This window comes from Gopherus flavomarginatus, chromosome 8 (assembly GCF_025201925.1).
Source record: "Gopherus flavomarginatus isolate rGopFla2 chromosome 8, rGopFla2.mat.asm, whole genome shotgun sequence".
NCBI lineage: Eukaryota > Metazoa > Chordata > Testudines > Testudinidae > Gopherus > Gopherus flavomarginatus.
This window is the reverse complement of record NC_066624.1, coordinates 21,440,403-21,459,597: the sequence shown is the minus strand read 5'-3', so window position 1 is coordinate 21,459,597 and position 19,195 is coordinate 21,440,403. Positions and strand designations below refer to the sequence as shown.

Genomic DNA, 19,195 nt, shown 5'->3' with positions numbered 1-19,195 from the left:
AATGTATTAAATAATTTTGGATGTTTTTCTACGTTTTCAAGTATATTAATTTCTATTACCACACAGAATACAAAGTGTACAGCACTCACTTTATATTATTTTGATTACAAATATTTGCACTGTAAAAATGATAAACAAAATAGTATTTTTCAGTTCATCTCATACAAATACTGAAGCGCAATCTCTTTATCATGAAAGTGTAACTTACAAATGTAGATTTTTTTGTTACATAACTGCACTCAAAAACAAAACAGTGTGAAACTTCAGAGCTTACAAATCCACTCAAGTCCTACTACTTGTTCAGCCAATCGCTTAAAAAAAAAAGGTTTGTTTACATTTGTGGGAGATATTGCTGCCTGCTTCTGATTTACAGCATTAGCTGAAGGTGAGAACAGGCGTTTGCATGGCACTTTTGTAGCAGGTGTTGCAAGGTATTTATGTGCCAGATATGCTAAACATCTGTATGCCCCTTCATGCTTTGGCCACCATTCCAGAGGACATGCTTCCATGCTGATGATGCGTATTTAAAAAAAAATACATTAATTAAATTTGTGACTGAACTCCTTGGGGAAGAATTGTATGCCTCCTATTTTGTTTATCCGCATTCTGCCATATATTTCATGTTATAGCAGTCTCAGATGATGACCCAGTACATGTTCATTTTACCAAGAAGGTACCAATGTGAGATTTCTAAAAATAGCTACAGCACTGGACCCAAAGCTTAAGAATCTGAAGTGCTATACAAAATCTGAGAGGGATGAGTTGTGGCGCATGTTTTCAGATGTCTTAAAAGAGCAACATTCAGATGCGGAAACTACAGAACCCGAACCACCAAAGAAGAAAATCAACCTTCTGTTGGTGGCATCTGACTCAGATGATGAAAATGAACATGCATCAGTCCTCTCAGCTCTTGATTGTTATTGAGCAGAACTCATCATCAACATGGACACGTCCTCTGAAGTTTGAAGGGGCATATGAATCTTTAGCACATCTGGCATGTAAATATCTTGTGATGCTGGCTATAACAGTGCCATGCAAATGCCTGTTCTCACTTTCAAGTGACATTGTAAACAAGAAGCGGACAGCATTATCTCCTGCAAATTGTAACCAAACTTGTTTGTCTGAGCGACTGGCTGAAGTAGGACTGAGTGGACTTGTAGGCTCTAAAGTTTTACATTGTTTTATTTTTGAATGCCGTTATTTTTTTGTACATAATTCTACATTTGTAGGCTCAACTTTCACAATAAAAAGATTGCACTACAGTACTTGTATTAGATGAATTGAAAAATACTGTTTCTTTTGTTTTTTACAGTGCAAATATTTGTAATAAAAAAAAATGTAAAGCGAACACTGTACACTTTGTATTTTGTGTTGTAATTGAAATCAATATATTTAAAAATGTAGAAAATATCCACAAATATTTAAATAAATGGTATTCTATTATTGTTTAGCAATGCAATTAAACTTTTTTAATCATGTGATTGTGATTTTTTAATTGCTTGACAGCCCTAGTAAATATACAATATTAATCCAATCACTATTTTTTGAAACAACAAAATAACTGACATTCAAGGTAGGGAAATGTCAGGGAAAATATAAATTCGGAGCAACTTCTACAGTGAGAGGAGCCCCCAAAAGGTCAGTTTCACATTCCTCCCCTAAAGAACTACCAGACATCACTTCTTTTTCCCTGTTAATTGTAATCAGTTTGATGTTTCCAGAATGTTTTCCCCTTCAGCCACAGATGATGTAGAAAATCTATTTTTCTCATTTCTTAGTTAATAGAAGCCAGTCCAGAAGGACAAAGATTTATTCCATCTTTCACTTTCCCTGATATGATGAAAGATGATTGGTTCAGTGTAGGCAAGCAGCTGTCTTGCATGTGGATGTCAGTTGTGCTATAAATCTTTCCCGGTTGTACCAAAATGCTTGTATAAAAAGCAGCTCTTCACAGATCATCTTCATTAAAACCGAATTTCAGATTAAACTTTTTTTAATCATTTAAACACAAATTCTAATTATTTTCTTTTAAAAGATTTATCTAATGTAAGAGGTATTTTCTAATGTGATGTTCTATGTTTAATATATTTTATGGTCCAGAATGAGAGTGAAGAAATTGCCCATGATTCTAGCTCTGCACTTAAAAAGGTTCAAATACATGGACCAGCTGCATCGATACACCAAACTCTCCTACCGTGTAGTCTTTCCCTTGGAGCTTCGGCTCTTCAATACTTCAGGAGATGCTACAAACCCTGACAGAATGTATGACCTTGTGGCTGTAGTAGTTCACTGTGGCAGGTATGTCTCCAATGCTTTCTGAGTTTTACATGAGTATCCAAGAAAATTAACTCACTTGGTCATTCATGTATATTTCAATACCACTGCAGCAGCTGACAATATGGAACAATCTCAGCAACATCTAAGCTAATCAACTCAAAGAATAAAAAGGTTTTTACATGTTTTTACATTTAAACATTTTTTTGAAAATATTTTCAGCCTATTTTTCTATTCAGTGTGCATAGTCTCAGCCTTGCTCTTTTTATATAGCTTTAAAACACGCTAAAGCTTCCAGGAAAGCTAAATGAAATCAATTCTTGGAAAAACAAAGTTCTCAAAATAGAATCAGTTTGTGTGTTGCCACTTGCTAGATCAGGGGTAGGCAACCTATGGCATGAGTGCCGAAGGTGGCACGCAAGCTGATTTTCAGTGGCACTCACACTGCCCGGGTCCTGGCCACTGGTCTTGGGGGCTCTGCATTTTAATTTAATTTTAAATGAAGCTTCTTAAACATTTAAAAAAACTTATTTACTTTACATACAACAATAGTTTAGTTATATATTATAGACTTATAGAAAGAGACCTTCTAAAAACATTAAAATGTATTGCTGGCACGCAAAACCTTAAATTAGAGTGAATAAATGAAGACTCGGCACACCACTTCTGAAGGGTTGCCGACCCCTGTGCTAGATCATTACATTTTTTTTTAAAAGGCTGATGCCACCAAGTGGTTAAATTGCATACTGCTTTTTAAATTAGCTGCACAGTTTTAATCCAGCACAATTAAAACTTAATTAAAATAATTGAAAAACATATATTTTGTTTAAAAAACTTGATGCAAATAGAAAGGCCATTGCAAACACTGTATTATGTAAGAAAAGATCAAATGTTATTCACAGAAGTCAAAAATGGGGCATGTTTATACTATGTTGAGACTGTGCTAGCATAGCTATGCCGAGATAGCCCTGTAGAGTAGACACAGCCTACAGCAACAGAACAGGTTTTTCTGTTGGTGTAGGGACACCTCTGCGAACAAAGCTAGCTACGTTAAAAAAAGGCCATTCGGGTCAACATAGCTGTGTGTATGCTGGCGGTTAGATCAGTATAGATATGTCGGTTGAGGTATCGTTTTTTACAACCCTGAAGCTATGCTGATATTACGCTTCAGATTAGACAAGGCTTTAGGATGGGATGGTTGGGGATTATTTGTTCTTTTTTTTTTTTTTGAGCGGGGGGTAAATCTTAAAGTAGTTGGAAATCTAGCATAAGGTCTATAGAATATTTCCAAAGTATCAGTGTCGAAATTAGAGAGCCAACAAAACCAACGCATGCCGGTGTCTGTTGGATTTATTTACGCTGTCTATGCTGTAAATGTTTCTGATATTGTGATATAGTTCTGAAACACATTTTCATGCAACATACTGATATTGCAAAAGAGAGGATCCTATCCAAACTTCCTCTTGTGAGTTTGCAGGGCTGGATCCTACATTTGCTATCTGTGACGCACATTCCAATTAGTGTAAATATAGCTTTCAGTAATGACATATAGAAATGGCGGTTAGTGTGACTTTGTCTTATTGAAGGGGTCAGCAGTTGTGCTCTAGAGCTGCTGTTTTGTAAACACTGGCCCTTTTAGGAGTTCCACAGCTCTGTTGTAAACTTGTATCATGGTGGAATGTAACATATCAGGATAGACCAGGTACAAATTTATTTTCTAAATATTTTAGATCTTTTAAAACATCTGTTGAAAATATTTTGCTTTGATAACTTCACTTTAATTTACATATTCTAAACAAAAAAAGTCTTCATTCTAAGGCAGAAATTGTTAATTCCAGTAAATTTATAACACTGAATGGGGCTACAGAATCACTTTCCCCATACACAGTGAAGTCCTTTTAAAAAAGCCATATTGTTTTATGTTTGTGTTGTTCAGATCCTAAATGAAACACGCAATAAAGCCAGAAAAAATGAGAGTTAGTTTCTTGTTTTATCCTTAACTTTCTCCCTCACTGTCTGAGGTCAGCAGTTGGTGGCTTACCTAGTGCTAGTGTACATTATTACACCCCAAAAATTCCTTGTCCCAATCTACTTTCTTTGCAACCCTTACCTATCTGGTCTGGCTCTTGTCCCCTCTGCATTCGGATCTGGCAGCTTCCTCTACCACACTTCCAACAGGAGAGTACTGAGAGCACACTTGAGAGGGTCTCTCTGCACTCTGCTCTGGTGATAGTGCCACAACAACGGGGAGCAGCAATTGCACAGATATTCTAGCTGAGTGGTGCCCGCAGCCCTGGTCTGAAGCATGCTCAGTACAGATGGAATCTTCAGAGAATGTAGCTGTCAATCTCTGACATGTCCCTATTGAGCAAGCACAAACTAAGATTTTTTTTTCTCCCAAAGGTTTGTAACTTGGCTGATTTGGGCATTTTTTCACAAGAATCACAAATGGCACATTCTTATTACTAAATATCAAGTCCTTGCTCCAAAGCAGAGACCCTAAAACTTCTTACCCAAACCATTGTATGGATTTTTTAAATGCGGTCAGAACAACGTATTTATTGCCCCTAACCTCGTTCTCAAAAATGGCTGAACCATTTTTGCTGAAATTTTATTTTCTTTGTTTTTAAGTAAATCTGAGGTAGATACCCAGCGTGTTAAGGTTTGGCAAAGTGTTACAGTTGGGCAAAGTTATAGGCAATGGAAAATAAGGTCTTACACTGGAAAGTATTGGTGAACCTTAACTATAGGTGGCACTATGAGCTCCACTTATAATAGTTTGAGTTATTTACAAATTTTTTGTTTTTCATATATAGGCATCAGTGTAATAAATCTTTGACCTTTTTTCTGGCAGCGGTCCAAACCGTGGACATTATATCACCATAGTGAAGAGCCATGGCTTTTGGCTGCTGTTTGATGACGACATTGTAGAGGTAGGTATACAGATTGCTTTTATGTTGTGAAAACAGTATGGACAGTCCCATTTTCCAGCTATGTGCAGGGATCCTATTTCAGTATCTAGGAATTCATTATGCATCCATGAAAGATTTGTAACAAAATCTGTGTATGGGACATCCTCATCAAGTTCTGAGCAGATTTGTGTATATATAATTGATTTGTAGAACCATGCTCAACTGAGGGGCTGCATTAATCACTTGGCAGAAGACTGAGGATCACATCTATTTGGTACAACCACAACTGTCCTGTTAAGAATGTAAAACACCAGGGTATTTTTTCCCACATCTCAGGCTCTCTCTTGAGACCAGTTTGCTTTCTTGAGTCAGTGGCTTGATCCTAAATATTTCTGATGGCTGTAGCTCAACACTAAATTCAACACCTTTTCATCATCTTTTGTAGGTTAAGAGTAGGTAAAAGGAAGGATTCTTGATTTTTGCCACAGACAGGTAGCAAGAACTGTGGAAAGAGTTAGAATTAGAAAATAAGAGACTTGTGAGCACATGGTTATTTAGATACTGAAGATATCCATAGGATTTTTGATTTTTAGCAGAGTATTTTAGATATACTCTAGCTAAAATAAACTTATTTTTTACTCCACAAAATAGCTTGCCTATAAATGTTTTGAGTATGTATCTAAAATATATACACACATATGAACATGTGGCAGCATTTTTTGGCATATCCCATTGAGCTATATTGTATAAAACATGAAGGTTTATCTCTTGGCCTTTTTTAGATCACTCTTTAAAATAAGTCCAAACTGATTAGTAATAGCACCAAGGTAATCCCTTTAAAAACGTGTGGTTTTTAAAGAGGCCATAAAATAGCCATATTGTAATGTACAATGTCAATGTCTTCCATGTCATATTTGCTCATTTTATGGACTAAAGCAAAATTTGTGTCTGAAAACACTGATGGCAATTATACTGAACCATGAGTAAGAACAGAATACAGTTTAATCTCTTGTATGTGTGCTGGCTTGGTCTAGATCAAACTAGGGCCACCGCTTGTTCAGGGAAAGCCCCTGGCGAGCCAGGCTGGTTTGTTTACCTGCCGCGTCCGCAGGTTCAGCCGATTGCAGCTCCCACTGGCCGCGATTCACCTCTCCAGGCCAATGGGGGCTGCAGAAGCGGCGTGGGCTGAGGGATGTGCTGGCCTCCCTTTCTTCAGCCTCCATTGGTCTGGAGCAGCAAACTGCTATCGGCCGAACCTGCATACGCGGCAGGTAAACAAACCGGCCTGGCCTGCCAGAGGCTTTCCCTGAACAAGCGGCGGCCCTAGTTTGAGAATCACTGATCTAGAAGAGACAGAGTAGATTTGTCTCCTACAAAGATGCCAGATTTTCATTCACTTTTCTTACCTGAGTCATGCTTTAAAGTAATGTGAAAATTTGTTGTTTAACCTCATAATCTCACTGATCTGAAAATAGTGTTGTCTGTGTGAGTTGTTTCTCTCTTGAATCTTCACTGTGCTCCTCAGGATTGGGAATCCAGAATGTAGCTTGTAAAGCTGGAGATTCAGCAGTTGAGAAATCCCCTGGCAAATGGGAAACTTTTCCATATTAAGGGGAGGGGAGTGGCAGTTGTGGGTCAGGGGATTGTCATCAATTTCTGCAGGATGAGTGTTTTCATTTAAAACAAGTTCCTATCCCGTATGTTCTGAAAGCCACAGTTGAAAAATTAGGGGTGGAAATGTTTGGCATAAGTGAAGTCCAGGCATGAAAGTCCCTTTGAAGTCCAGCCCCACTGGGAAGAGTGTAGAAATATTCCTACCAGGAAACCCCACTCAATGACTGTCTTTTGTATCTTCTTCTAACTGGTAGGTGTCTGATAAACTTGAAGCTCCCCTCCCTCCTTTGTCAGAAAAGCAATGTCTTTCCTGTCCATTCCCCACCTATGCCCTCCACCTCCAGACACAGCACCTCTGCCCTGAATAATGTGTTTTTGGGAATCATCCTGGCTACTGCAATGATTAGCGAGATGGGGTGACCTACACTGCAGGCTGTAGCAGGAACAGGGGCTGCAACTTTGCCCATCCTATTTCCTTTTGTGAGTCCTCTGTTCCTGTAAATAGCTTTGCTCCTTGCTGCTGCTGCTCTAGCTTGTCCAAGAAACTACACAGTGAAATTGAAATGATTGTCAGTTTTATTGCTTCCCCACAAGATTTTAATTACCAGCTCTGAAACTGACCATTTTGGTTTCGTGTCATGTTGCTGCTGCTTAGCATCACAGAGGGACTGCAGGAAATTCAGTACTTCATCAGGTCAAATTCAGAAAATATATTCACAATCATGAGGCATGAAAAAGTAATTTCTAAAAGTAAAGCTTAGATTCTGCACATGCAGTAGGCATAGGCCTTATCATTTGCCAGGGGAAGTCCCTGCACACTAGGGACAGGCGGGCAAGTATACTTTTCAAGCTTTAGAGATTTAACCCGCTAAGTATGAAACACATAGAAAGTAAAGGAAGTTGTCTTCCTGAGTTTGCTAACAGATAATTCCAAAGCCTCTGTGCCTGCTTTGCCAAGTATTAAGAGAGTAGAGGATAAATCTTTTTGTCTCTATTGGTTTCGTAATGTAAGACTTCAAAAAGCTTTATAACCTTTTTGTTATAAATGCTATGATTTTTTGGATCTGAAATGTAAATTGGATGCAATTTACTCTTCTTTTAGCCTCAAGATTTGCTAAATGCAATAAAAGTGAAGGAGTTTTGTTTCATTTTTGCTTGGGTGAAAGTTGAAGTTTCAAGTAAAATATCACGTAAATGAAAGTTATTTAGGCAAAAGTGTATTATTACAGTATATGTGAAAACGTGTCACATGTCAAATACCAAAGGCAAATGACTTCAAATAGAATAATATACAAAGACAAATTACTTGAGAGCAATATGGGTAAATGCACTTTCCTATACTGTTAGCTTGGCAAGCTATCACATTGTGCTGCATCACTTTTGGTTGCTGCAGTCTCTATATAGAGTAGTGGGGAGAGTGTCTATTATCCACATTGGTTTCCCCAAATTATGGGGAAAGATATAAAAACGAATTTGTAGCTTAGCTAAATAGTTACTCAGGAGAGCAATAACTAACTATTATTTGAGGGTTGTAAATGCTGTGGAGGGAAAAGTATTGTTTCGGGTAAACCAAAAAATGATCAAAAGATTACTTAGGTTCAATAGCAAAGAAAAAAAAAATCCTTAATATCAGGTCAGTTAAGCTGTAGAACAGTCTCCCAAAGAGAATTGGTGGAAACATCAACTGATTGTTACTTTAAAACTAGGCTGGACAAAACTCTTGAGTATATTGGTGGAAAACAATCCTGCTATGGAAGGGGGAGGAGACAAGGTAATCAAATAGTTATTTTCTGTCTCTAATTTGTTAATCTGTGAATGTGAATGTGGAAATGAGTTAGGATATATAGCTATGCTACCAAAGAATTTAAAAATAAGTGAATCCATAAGAATATTTCCAGGTTATATTCAAAATGCTAGATAGTGGAAATAGACTTGATTTCATGGTAAGTTGGTTGGTATTTAAATTAAATTAAACAGCAGAGAATATTTGCAGAGCTGCCAGATAATTATATTACGTCTGTTGGTGAATATGCTTTTGTGAGTATTTTTTCTGTTAGAATGACTGATCTATCTCTTCTCAATATTCATATACAAGGCTTCCTGGGAAAAGAACTTTGGAAAAATATACACTTATTTGTCCCATATATTTTTCCCCAGAACTTCAGAGCATTTTGAAATGCATGCATTTGAGGAATTTTGGATTTTCACACAACATAATGCGTGTCGTTTCAAATCATATCCTTTGTAATTCTATTTTGTGTTTGTTGCATCTTTCTGGCAACTTATCAAGTGTATGCTGCCGCAGGCTTATACAGTGGGTCAGGAAAGTACTGGCCTAAACAGGCAGGTACTGTACATTCTCTTCAAAATTGAGTGCACCCACTGGCAGCTTTCATTTTTATGACCAGTACTTTCACAGCAGACCACCAGAACATTGCTGAAGCTGCTGGATCTGTTCATGCACATAAACATACTAAGGAACATATTGGTGGTTCTTTGAGTATCACCTGTACAAATTTACACACTTGGTTCAGCCTGTGCACTCTGCATTTTCTTAACTGGAAACTTCTAGAAAGCTTTATTGGTTGGGGCTGCAGGCAGGTTTCCTTCTGGTACTGATCATTCAGCCTGAACATGAGCAGTGCTATCCTCTAGTTCCTGATGGATGTCTAATTGGAGTCCCTTTAGATTTCTCCAGCTGCTTTTCTGTTTGCTGTATTTTAGGTTGTTACTGAACTCTCCTGCTTTTAATTATAGCTAGAATAGTGTAGTTGCTTCATTGCAGTTAATTAGTGTTAATTGTTTCTCTGTACTGGGTACCTCTTATTTTCATAGGATGGCTGGCAAGGTAACCAGCTTCAAATGATGCCAGTTGTAATGTGAAAATGTGCTTAAAAGACCTGCATACGTAATGCTGCCTATGTCCCACAGAGGTGCAAATACTGAGAAGTGCCTTTTGTGCTACCTTAACCCTGAGGGCTCAAAGGACCAGGAATCTCAGCTCTGGAAACACCCTTAAAGCAGCTCAGTATGATGTTTTGAGTTGGCATTGAGCCTTTATTCCTTGCTTGATGCCATGTGGAAGTCTGAATCCCAAGAGACCCCTGATCTGATGAGGGAAATACGCCCTTTGGCCCACGTACTGTGATGCCTCAGTCCCATTGCTCTCTCCCTCAGAACTGAGGTGTAGAGAAGGAAAAAAAGGAAAAGGCCATTGTTTTAGGCCTGAATATTTGACTCCATATGGATCTGTGAGCTCAGAACCAAGATGCTATCAATTCTGAGAGACTCCTTCATGCCAAGGACTATATACCTCCTGCCTAACAGCCATTTTGGTGTTGATGAGGTTCCTTAGACTTGTTGTAGCTTGGGGCCTTCCTCTGTGTGTTCAAGCAGAGAACACTCCCTGTTTCCTCCACCTAAAGCAGGGTTTCTTCTTTGGACCAAGAATCTTGATTTTGTGGTATCCCAAGGCCATCTTCGCTGCTGTGTGGGATAGTATTAAAGGTCACTCGGTGATTCTTTCATATGCTTAGTTTCTCTCTGGTTCCCAAATCTTCTATTTTGAGGATGGTAAAGGAGATTACAGCTTCAGTCACTCTAGACTGATTTCCTCTTGGCTCCCCACTTCAGGCCATCATCTTATCCTGGTGGATCATGTGACCTAAAGGCATTTTAAAATACTAAAGGAACCCATTGTCTGCTTAGCAACACAGGTCATGAGCATTCATTCCAGTGTTTCAGTCTCTGTACTGGTTCCACATGACTGCAGAATTAAATTCAGTCTTACAGGGGATTAGCTCTTGCTGCCTGAGACTTCTCTTCCGACACTGACCTCTCAGGACAGCTGCATTCCACTGGAGCAATGTAATTGTTGACCAATAATGAGAAACAACTCATTCTCAGAAGATGGACCGCGACCGTGGAACTCTCACCCGCAAGAGATAACGACCATAGGCCTTACCACTTTGAGACCAAAATGCAAAACTCATTTTTCTGTCTCTGTTTTCCTACAATAATTTTCTCTCAATTTTAAATTGTGTAGACAAGAAATTTATTCCTGTCTGTATTGAAAAGAAGCTATTTCCCTATCTAAATACTCATGAGGTTCTCAACATCACACTGGTCAGCCTTGTACTAGATTCCAGGTAGAGCAAGCCCTATTTGTTGTATACTCTTACAGAGTTAATGTGAAAATAGTGACTGTGTGTTACATTATTGATAGGTGATCCTGTTTAGTAACCGATAGTACAGGAGTTCTGTTCATTTTTGAGCCCCAATCACCTCTTGCGAGATAGCAGTTCAATTAGACCGCCTGTTGAATTTACTAAAAATTTTGTGCGCACTCCTTATTATCCAGTGGAGATATTTTCCCATGTTAACAGCAGACTATTTTTCATCTGCATACAGACTGCATGACTTTGATTAAGGGAAGGTGGCGACTCCAGTTGTTAGAAAGAGCTGAGGGTGAAATGTCAGCTAGAATTTTTAGAGCCGGCCTTCATAGAGCCCTCGTGTGTGCACTGTAGCTTCACAGTGAACTGTTTTTTTGATTTGATAGTCTTATAAATTTATCCTGATTTAATCTTCTCCAAATTAATCAGTTTAATCTACTGAAGAAATGTTTGGTGTATTAATATTGGGTAGCTTTCAATCAACTTCTTCATCCAGTAAATTGGAAATAGTATTTCATTGGGGGAGGGTGTGTGTGCGCTTAGTGTTGGTTATTTTGAGTGGGTCTAATCTTAATGTCTTGTTGAATTGCAGAAAATTGATGCCCAGGCCATTGAAGAATTCTATGGGTTAACATCAGACATTTCCAAAAACTCAGAATCCGGATATATCCTCTTCTACCAGTCCAGAGACTAAAACTGAAATGATAAATGTGTACAAATAAAAGAAAAAAGGGATCAAGGTTATGTCCCAAGGACATCAGTAACAGCAGAAACAATTCCTCATCATTGCTGTAGGACCATGAGAGATCCAGCAGGGAGAAGAAAGGTTTACCTCTGCCATTTCTTGGAGGATGAGTGCTGACTTCCATAACAGAGCTTTTGCTCTGATTTTCTTTCTGGGCTTTTATTTTTTTTTTTTTTTTTACATTGCTAGCTTCCAAAATCTGGGTTACCTCTACTTGAAACCTGGCTGCTTATTTGTTCAAGAACCGAAGAAAGGTTTTAAAAGTAGCATTGTGGAATTCTTTACCATTCAGTGTCAGCCTGAGGCTATACCTTGGAGTCTATCATCGTCGTTTTTCTGTATTTTAGCAGAATGATTTCAATATTCAGTGTCAGCTGAACATGTATTTTGAGATATGAAAGCAGCAGCCAGTTGCTGGATATTTTTGGTGACTCAGACATGCGAAACAGTACAGTACTAAAACATATTGAAACGTCATGTCTGTAATTTTTAAAAAGGTAGACAAAAAGCTATTTCTGCAGCATTATAAATTCCTCAGTATGTATCATCTTGGTTTTAGATAACACTAATAGCACTCTTTTTTGTATATTGTTAACTTTTACTATCCTATTCCCCCCTCCAGAAGATGTAATTTTTTTTCCACATTTAACCTAATCTGTTGTACTTTTTAATTTTTTAAGCAAAAGTTTGACTCTCAAAGCCACAGTGCTGCAAATTCAAGGGGAGCAAAGAAGAAGCTGAGCTTTTAAAAGTGCATGTCTTGCAACCAATTGTTATAGAAAGTTTAAAGTTACAGTATTTCTTGGAGCTATTGCATAAGCCAAAAGTGCCCTCTTCTGAAACAGGATCTGTTCAGTATTTCATTCAGGATATAGTAAACAGATGCAGGACCATATCTGCCTATGATAATACCCAGAAGCAGCACTAATTGTGAAGAGTTAACCAAGGGAAGTATTATTTACATAACTGATCCAGTTGTTCCTAGTCTTTGAAATAAGAAATTTCCATTAAGGAAGAAAAACGAAAAACAAAAAAACGAAGGTTAACACACACTACCTTGCAAAGAGTTCCTCTTCATCTTGTTGGTTACGTTAGTTTTGACATGTGAATCATTGCCCCTGAAAATGCTCTCTGATTTGATATGCCACTATAGGCCTTGCTTAACAGGGGGAAAATATGTTAGTCTTGTGAAGACTGAATTTAAGTAACTATCCATTACAAATGTATATAGTATAATCTCAAGGATAATTAGAAAGAAAAGATTAAAGGGATTTTATAAGGAATCTCTAAAACCCTTTATGTAATTTTCTTTTTGAAAAATCCTGTTACAGTGCCAAAGCTTGTCATAGCTGGCTCTAAACCATGAGTGGAAATTGATATTTTCCTTTCTTCATCTTGTTAAATAACACCAAAGCGGTCTTCTACCTTGTTGGTCTTAGTACAGTATTTCGTAGTACGCACTGGTGATTGGTATCTATGAGGACATTTAATTTATGCAATTCTGTGATTTGTACAGGATAAATAGAATATTTTACCAAAATATTGTCCTCATGAAGACAACCCATCATATACATGCAATCCTTTATGGTGGCTGTACTCATTATCTGTTGTTCCCTTTCACAACTGGAAACCTCCTGTTAGCAATTAATTCCTTTCTTTAAAATGGAAATGAGTAAATATTATCATATTACAATTGGGTACAAGTTCCATCCTCTCCCACCTCTCCTCCAGAAGAAAAAGTGTGGACAGTCAGTTCCTGATTTTTATTATGCAAAATACTCTCATTTTCAGAGATTTAATCAGTAACTGTAAAACCTTGTCATCTTGTTGTTCCTACTTGTGTGAACATTGCTCTTCATTAGCAATCCTCTCCACTTGTTTGCAGGAAAACCCAGAGCCCCTGGATAGTGATACTGACAGAAATCCGTCATCAGTAACTCTTGCAAAAAGAGAGCGCACTGAGTTTAAAAAACAAATCTAAACAGTAAACACAAAAAAGTGATGTAGAACACTATACATGTATTTTGTATATCTGGTGATACATTTTTACAAATAAAATACCTGATTTGAGAGAGAGAATATTGAAAGAATATATACTATAGATTAAAAGAACTGTTAAAAGTGCACTTTTGCTACAGATTTATAAGGAAACTAAATGGGATTAAATTGGAAGAGAATGGTGTGATGTTACTTCTGTATAATTAATGACCCCACCTGTCTCCAATAAAGGTCATGTATGTTCACATGCACATGGCCCAAATGTTTTTTCTTGAATGGTGTGAATATCACTCGAAGATGAAAAATAAAAGTAATTGGTTAGTTTTGACGGGAGTGAACAAGGCCCCTTTTGTTTTTTGTTCTCTCCATATTAATTTTCTGAGAATATTTATTGGTAACTAGTATCCATGAATCTCCAGCTTCCCCCAGTCCTTTAATTGTTAGACTTCATTCACATGGACTGTGGAAGGGTTGGCTGTGGGAATGGAAGGGCTATGAAAGGAATCCTTTGTCTAAGGTGAACTCTGCAGGACATTGCTACTCAATACTTCGTTTTACTAATCTGGTGGTAACCCAAGCGAAAAGATTAAAAATGTATCTGGTGCCATACATGTGCTTTGAACTTTATGGCCAAAGATTAAATCCCTACCCTGAAGAGTTTGCTATCTACATGAGTTAACCCACTTCACTCAAAGGGAAAACTTGGTGAGTAAGGACTATTCACATAAGTAACAGTTTACAGATCAAAGTATATGGGCTATATAAGTAAATTATATAAGTAAGAGAGGTTCTCTTTTAAAAAAAACATTTAAAATCAGAATAAATTCCCTTCTTTGTCATAGTAGGTCATATTGGCAATAAGTAATGGAATCAAATTTTACTTTAGCACAAGTGGGGGTAATGTCCATTGATTTCAATAGGAATTTTACCTGTTTGCATCCAAGATGAATTTGGTCCATTGTAGTCTGAAACAAATATGAGAAATTAATATCTGATCACCTCAAAATATGGCTCAGGCCTGAAAGGTCCATAATTTGATTTTCTAGCATTTGCTTCTGCTGAAATAATGGGCCAGATTCTGCCATTTTTACTCATGCTCAATAGTGGTTTACACCTCAAATAACCCAGTTCACTTCAGTGAGACTGCTCCCTACAGGAAAAAAAAGTAGTGCTCAATGAGAGAGTGGCAGATCCTGGTCCTGTAGCCTATTTATCTCTGCAAGCTGTGACAGATAGGAACCCCACGCCATGCTATTATGTTGATACTCCAGAAAATCCCACAATGTTTTCATACACACGAGTCCCTGCCCCACAGAGTTTACATCTGAGGAATGTTGTTTGTGAATTAGTATTTGTACTTGGCACATTCTTGTTAGCATTCCTAGAGTTTGAAGTGACCGGGCCAGCTCAATTTAGAGTGCCTTTAAAACAAATCCGATTTGACTTGTACAAGGAGGCAAATAGAATAATAAATGTCTGTGAGACAAGTAAAACCTTCCTGCTCCAGTCCTCCATATTCATGGAGAGGAACAACCCCCTGAAATGTAATGAATTCTCTAAATGTGGATTCCTGCTAGCATTTGCTGTGGTGCACTATTAACTTCTGAAGGCTTCCTCCCTTTTTCTGTGCTTTTTCTTTGCTTTTTCTGTGCAGTTTGTTTCCACCTACGCAGTCATTTGGCTTTGTTTTGAGCTCGGGTCACACGTGCAGTGGTGAAATGGGATTAGATTTTTCTCTGAGTTGAATAGTTATGGTTTACAGTATATATGGTATTAGTGGAGTAATTGCAGTGGTGTGCCAGACAGTAGCATGGGTTAAGAACATGAAGATTCACTCATTTTTCTCCTTATTCCTTTAGAGACTGAATATTTTGCTTAGGGAAATGACTTGATCTTTAAATGAGTATTGTGTATACTTTACGCTGATCCATTTATTTTAACTAACTACTCTTGGCATTGAAGGGGAGCACCCTAGTACCCGCTCCATACTATAACCTATTTCTGTTGCGGTAATGCCTGGGAACCCTAGTCATGGACCAGAGCCCCACTGTTCTAGGTGTGGTACAAACTCTGAACAGAGAGTATGTGGCAATTTTTGAGGCTTTCAAACACTGACAGTTTAACACAGTTGTAAACTGGTTTATATAGGTTCAGAAACCCTAGAATAAGACTAGCTTTGTGCAGTCATCTCTGGTCATTATGGTAGTATCAAGAGGTCACAATCGAGGTGGAGGCCCTGTTATGCTAGGTGTTGTACAAAAATATAGGAGAAAGTGGTCCTCAGCCCAAAGATCTTATCCTAAAACAAGGAGGGGGAAAGTGGAGGTGGGAAGACAACATAATATGGTTACATAAGCTGATAGTTATGTGCATATCTTGGTGGTTCTGAATCATTTTAAAGTTTTTAATATAAAATAACTAAGTAGCTGCCAGCAATCTCCACTGGGCACCTGTATCATTCTTTGCTAATAAAGTTAGGGAAAGAGTTTGATCCAAATCCTTTTCCAGAAACTGCTACAACTATCATAGCAAAACCATGCTGGAAAATATTGGCATGCATAACTTTGGGGTTTGAGCATAAACACCACGTGAGCATTGAAAGGGTCCCGATGATTTGGGGGCCCATCTCGAGTTGCACATAATTTGAATGTCACTTTGGAGACATATTTGACCAGTCAAGCTTATAATTTTGTTTGATTATTTGTAATCCTGTGGGATGTGTACGTCTTTTGGGTTTGTTTTTTCCCCCCTTATAGGTGGTCCTTTGCCCAATCTGCAGAGGATGAGAGGCTGTTACAGCCCCAATTAGTGTCTTGGCTCTTTAATTCAGTTTTTGCTTTTAGCTTGGGATGTCTCCAGTTCAATCCCCGGTGTGTTGGCTAAGATGGTGGCTGTCATCTATTCATGCTAGCAAAATTTCTGTGCTTGAATGTTTGTTTGCAGAGAGAACCTGGGATAAGGTTAAATCGTAACGCGCCTTTTAATTCCAAGCAGACAGTTTTGTCTATATGCATTCAGGTTTAGTTAAAATACCACAGTGCTCAAACATTGCTTAAGCATGAAGCTTTTGCAGTATTTTCCCCTCCATTCTCACCCCAAGAGCCCCTCGTTTTCCATACAATAGTGGTTTAACGAATTTCAGGAGATAGGACGGGGTGGGGGGAATAGGAGGGGGAGAAATGAGTAGTATTCTTGGCAATAGTTTCCAAATACGTGAATTTTTTTTTAAACTGTTCATTTTGAGTTTGAGTCACAATATTTCTCAAAGCAAAAGGGCATCAGCTTGGAAAAAATCCAGATCATTTCTTAAAGTTTGTTTGGAATCACTTCAGTCCAGAGCAAAAATGAAAAAGCTGAGCCACTTCGGCTGCCATTCTACATATAGATCTAAAAATTCTGGCAGTCTTTACTGAACGTTGCTCATCATCATAGTGATACGTGGTAAGGGAATGAAACATTTGTATCTTTGCCATGGGCATTTGACTGCTATGTTGTTGAATGCCCTTCCTGTCTTTTCTATGCAAGAAAAGATGAGATTTCTAGGGAACTGTCTATGTATTGAAAAGGTTATTGAAAGTACGGGGACCAATTTATTCTTGAAGCATGAAGTCATTGAAGTAAATTGCTACAGGGGCAATTTAGATTAGATATAGACAAAGTTGGTGATAAGAAAAACAGGCAATGGAATAAGCTCCCAAAAGTAGTAATGGCTGCTAGAGGGTTAATTTTTGTCACGATTGGTGGGAGTAGAGAGCTGATATAGAATCATATGACTGGAAGGGACCTCGAGAAATCATCTAGTCCCCTGCACTCCTGGCAGGACTAAGTATTATCTAGACCATCCCTGACAGGTGTTTGTCTAACCTGCTGTTAAAAGTCTCCAATGATGGAGATTCCACAACCTCCCTAGGCAATTTATTCCAGTGCTTAACTACCCTGACAGGAAATTTTTCCTAATGTCCAATCTAAACAGCCTGTGCTGCAATTTAAGCCCATTGCTTCTTGTCCTATCCTCAGAGGTTAAGATAAACAATTTTTCTCCCTCCTCCTTGTAATAACCTTTTACATACTGAAAACTGTTATCACGTCCCCTCAGTCTTCTCTTCTCCAGACTAAACAAACCCAATTTTTTCAGTCTTCCCTCACAGGTCATGTTTTCTAGACCTGTAATCATTTTTGTTGCTCTTCTCTGGACTCTCTCCAATTTGTTCACATTTTTTTTGAAATGTGGTCCCCAGAATTGGACACAATACTCCAGCTGAGGCCAAATCAGCGCAGGGTAGAGCAGAAGAATTACTGTGTGTGTCTTGCTTACAACACTCCTGCTAATACATCCCGCAATGATGTTCGCTTTTTTTTGCAACAGTGTTACACTGTTGACTTGTACTTAGCTTATGGTTCACTATGACCCCCAGATCCCTTTCCGCAGTACTCCTTCCTAGACAGTCATTTCCCATTTTGTATGTGTGCAGCTGATTGTTCCTTTCTAAATGGAGTACCTGGCATTTGTCCTTATTGAATTTCATCCTGTTAACTTCAGACATTTCTCCAGTTTGTCCAGATCCTTTTGAATTTTAATCCTATCCTCCAAAGCACTTGCAACCTCTCCCAGCTGGGTTTCATCTGCAAACTTTATAACTGTACTCTCTATGTCATTATCTAAATCATTGATGAAGATACTGAACAGAACTGGACCCAGAACAGATCTCTGCGGAACCCCACATGTTCTAACTCATGTATAAGACCTGAAACTAGGAATGAAGTACTAATAAATGGGAAACCACCTGCCATTTATAGCAATGCAATGCACAATGGCAGATGCTCAGCACCTCTTGGGATCTGGTATGAACAGTCTAAGACGATGGGTTGGAAGGGAACTGACTGGAAGTGACATTATAGAGACAAGGTGGATGAGGTAATATCTTTTATTGGACCAACTTCTGCATTCCTTGTGTGGTCTTTTATTGTCCTGTGATCAGAAATGACTGTTTTTCCACAGAGAAGTGGGTGCAAGGGTTTAAGTGCCATCTCTCTTCGAATGAGATGCAGATAAAACAATGGGATACTAAGTGAGAATGAAAATACAGAATGGATGATGGATGGCCAGCTTCAGCTAGGTTGATAATACATCTTTAGCCAAGGGCAAGGAAAGTTAGAGAAAAGCAGAAAGGGAAAAGGACCTCAGAGAGTCGCAAGGAAGAGGGCTTTAGAAACAGAATGGGAAGGTGGCAGAGGATTCACAAAGTGTGAAATATCCAGACAAAACAAAATTTAGATACACTAAGGTGACCCTAAAGTGGGTTTAAGCAAGGGGATAAACTGAGTTTTTGCCCTTATTTTGCTGCTGTATCACAGGAGGGGTGGGGAGAAGCCTGATATAAAAATATATTTGAGAGGGTTTCTTTTCCTGCTTGAGTGCTTTTGTTTTTCTTTTCAGGGGATTGCCTTAGAAATATCTGAAGTGTCACATTTTGTTT

The 19,195-nt window shown here is 38.3% G+C and overlaps 1 protein-coding gene across 3 annotated transcripts in view; it reads left to right on the top strand.

Moving 5' to 3' along the window:
- Positions 1–13,969, top strand: part of LOC127056610 (ubiquitin carboxyl-terminal hydrolase 12-like) — a 54,551-nt gene extending 40,582 nt beyond the window's left edge. For 2 of the 3 annotated variants that reach the window (XM_050964684.1, XM_050964683.1), the window contains 3 exons: positions 2,101–2,298; positions 5,129–5,207; positions 11,568–13,969. In XM_050964684.1, coding sequence (XP_050820641.1) covers positions 2,101–2,298; positions 5,129–5,207; positions 11,568–11,669 — 379 coding nt within the window. In that variant the 3' untranslated portion in view covers positions 11,670–13,969. Of the gene's footprint in view, positions 1–2,100; positions 2,299–5,128; positions 5,208–8,506; positions 8,572–11,567 lie in introns of all 3 variants that reach the window. The other variant, XM_050964685.1, reaches the window with a different exon arrangement.
- The last annotated feature ends 5,226 nt before the right edge of the window (positions 13,970–19,195 follow it).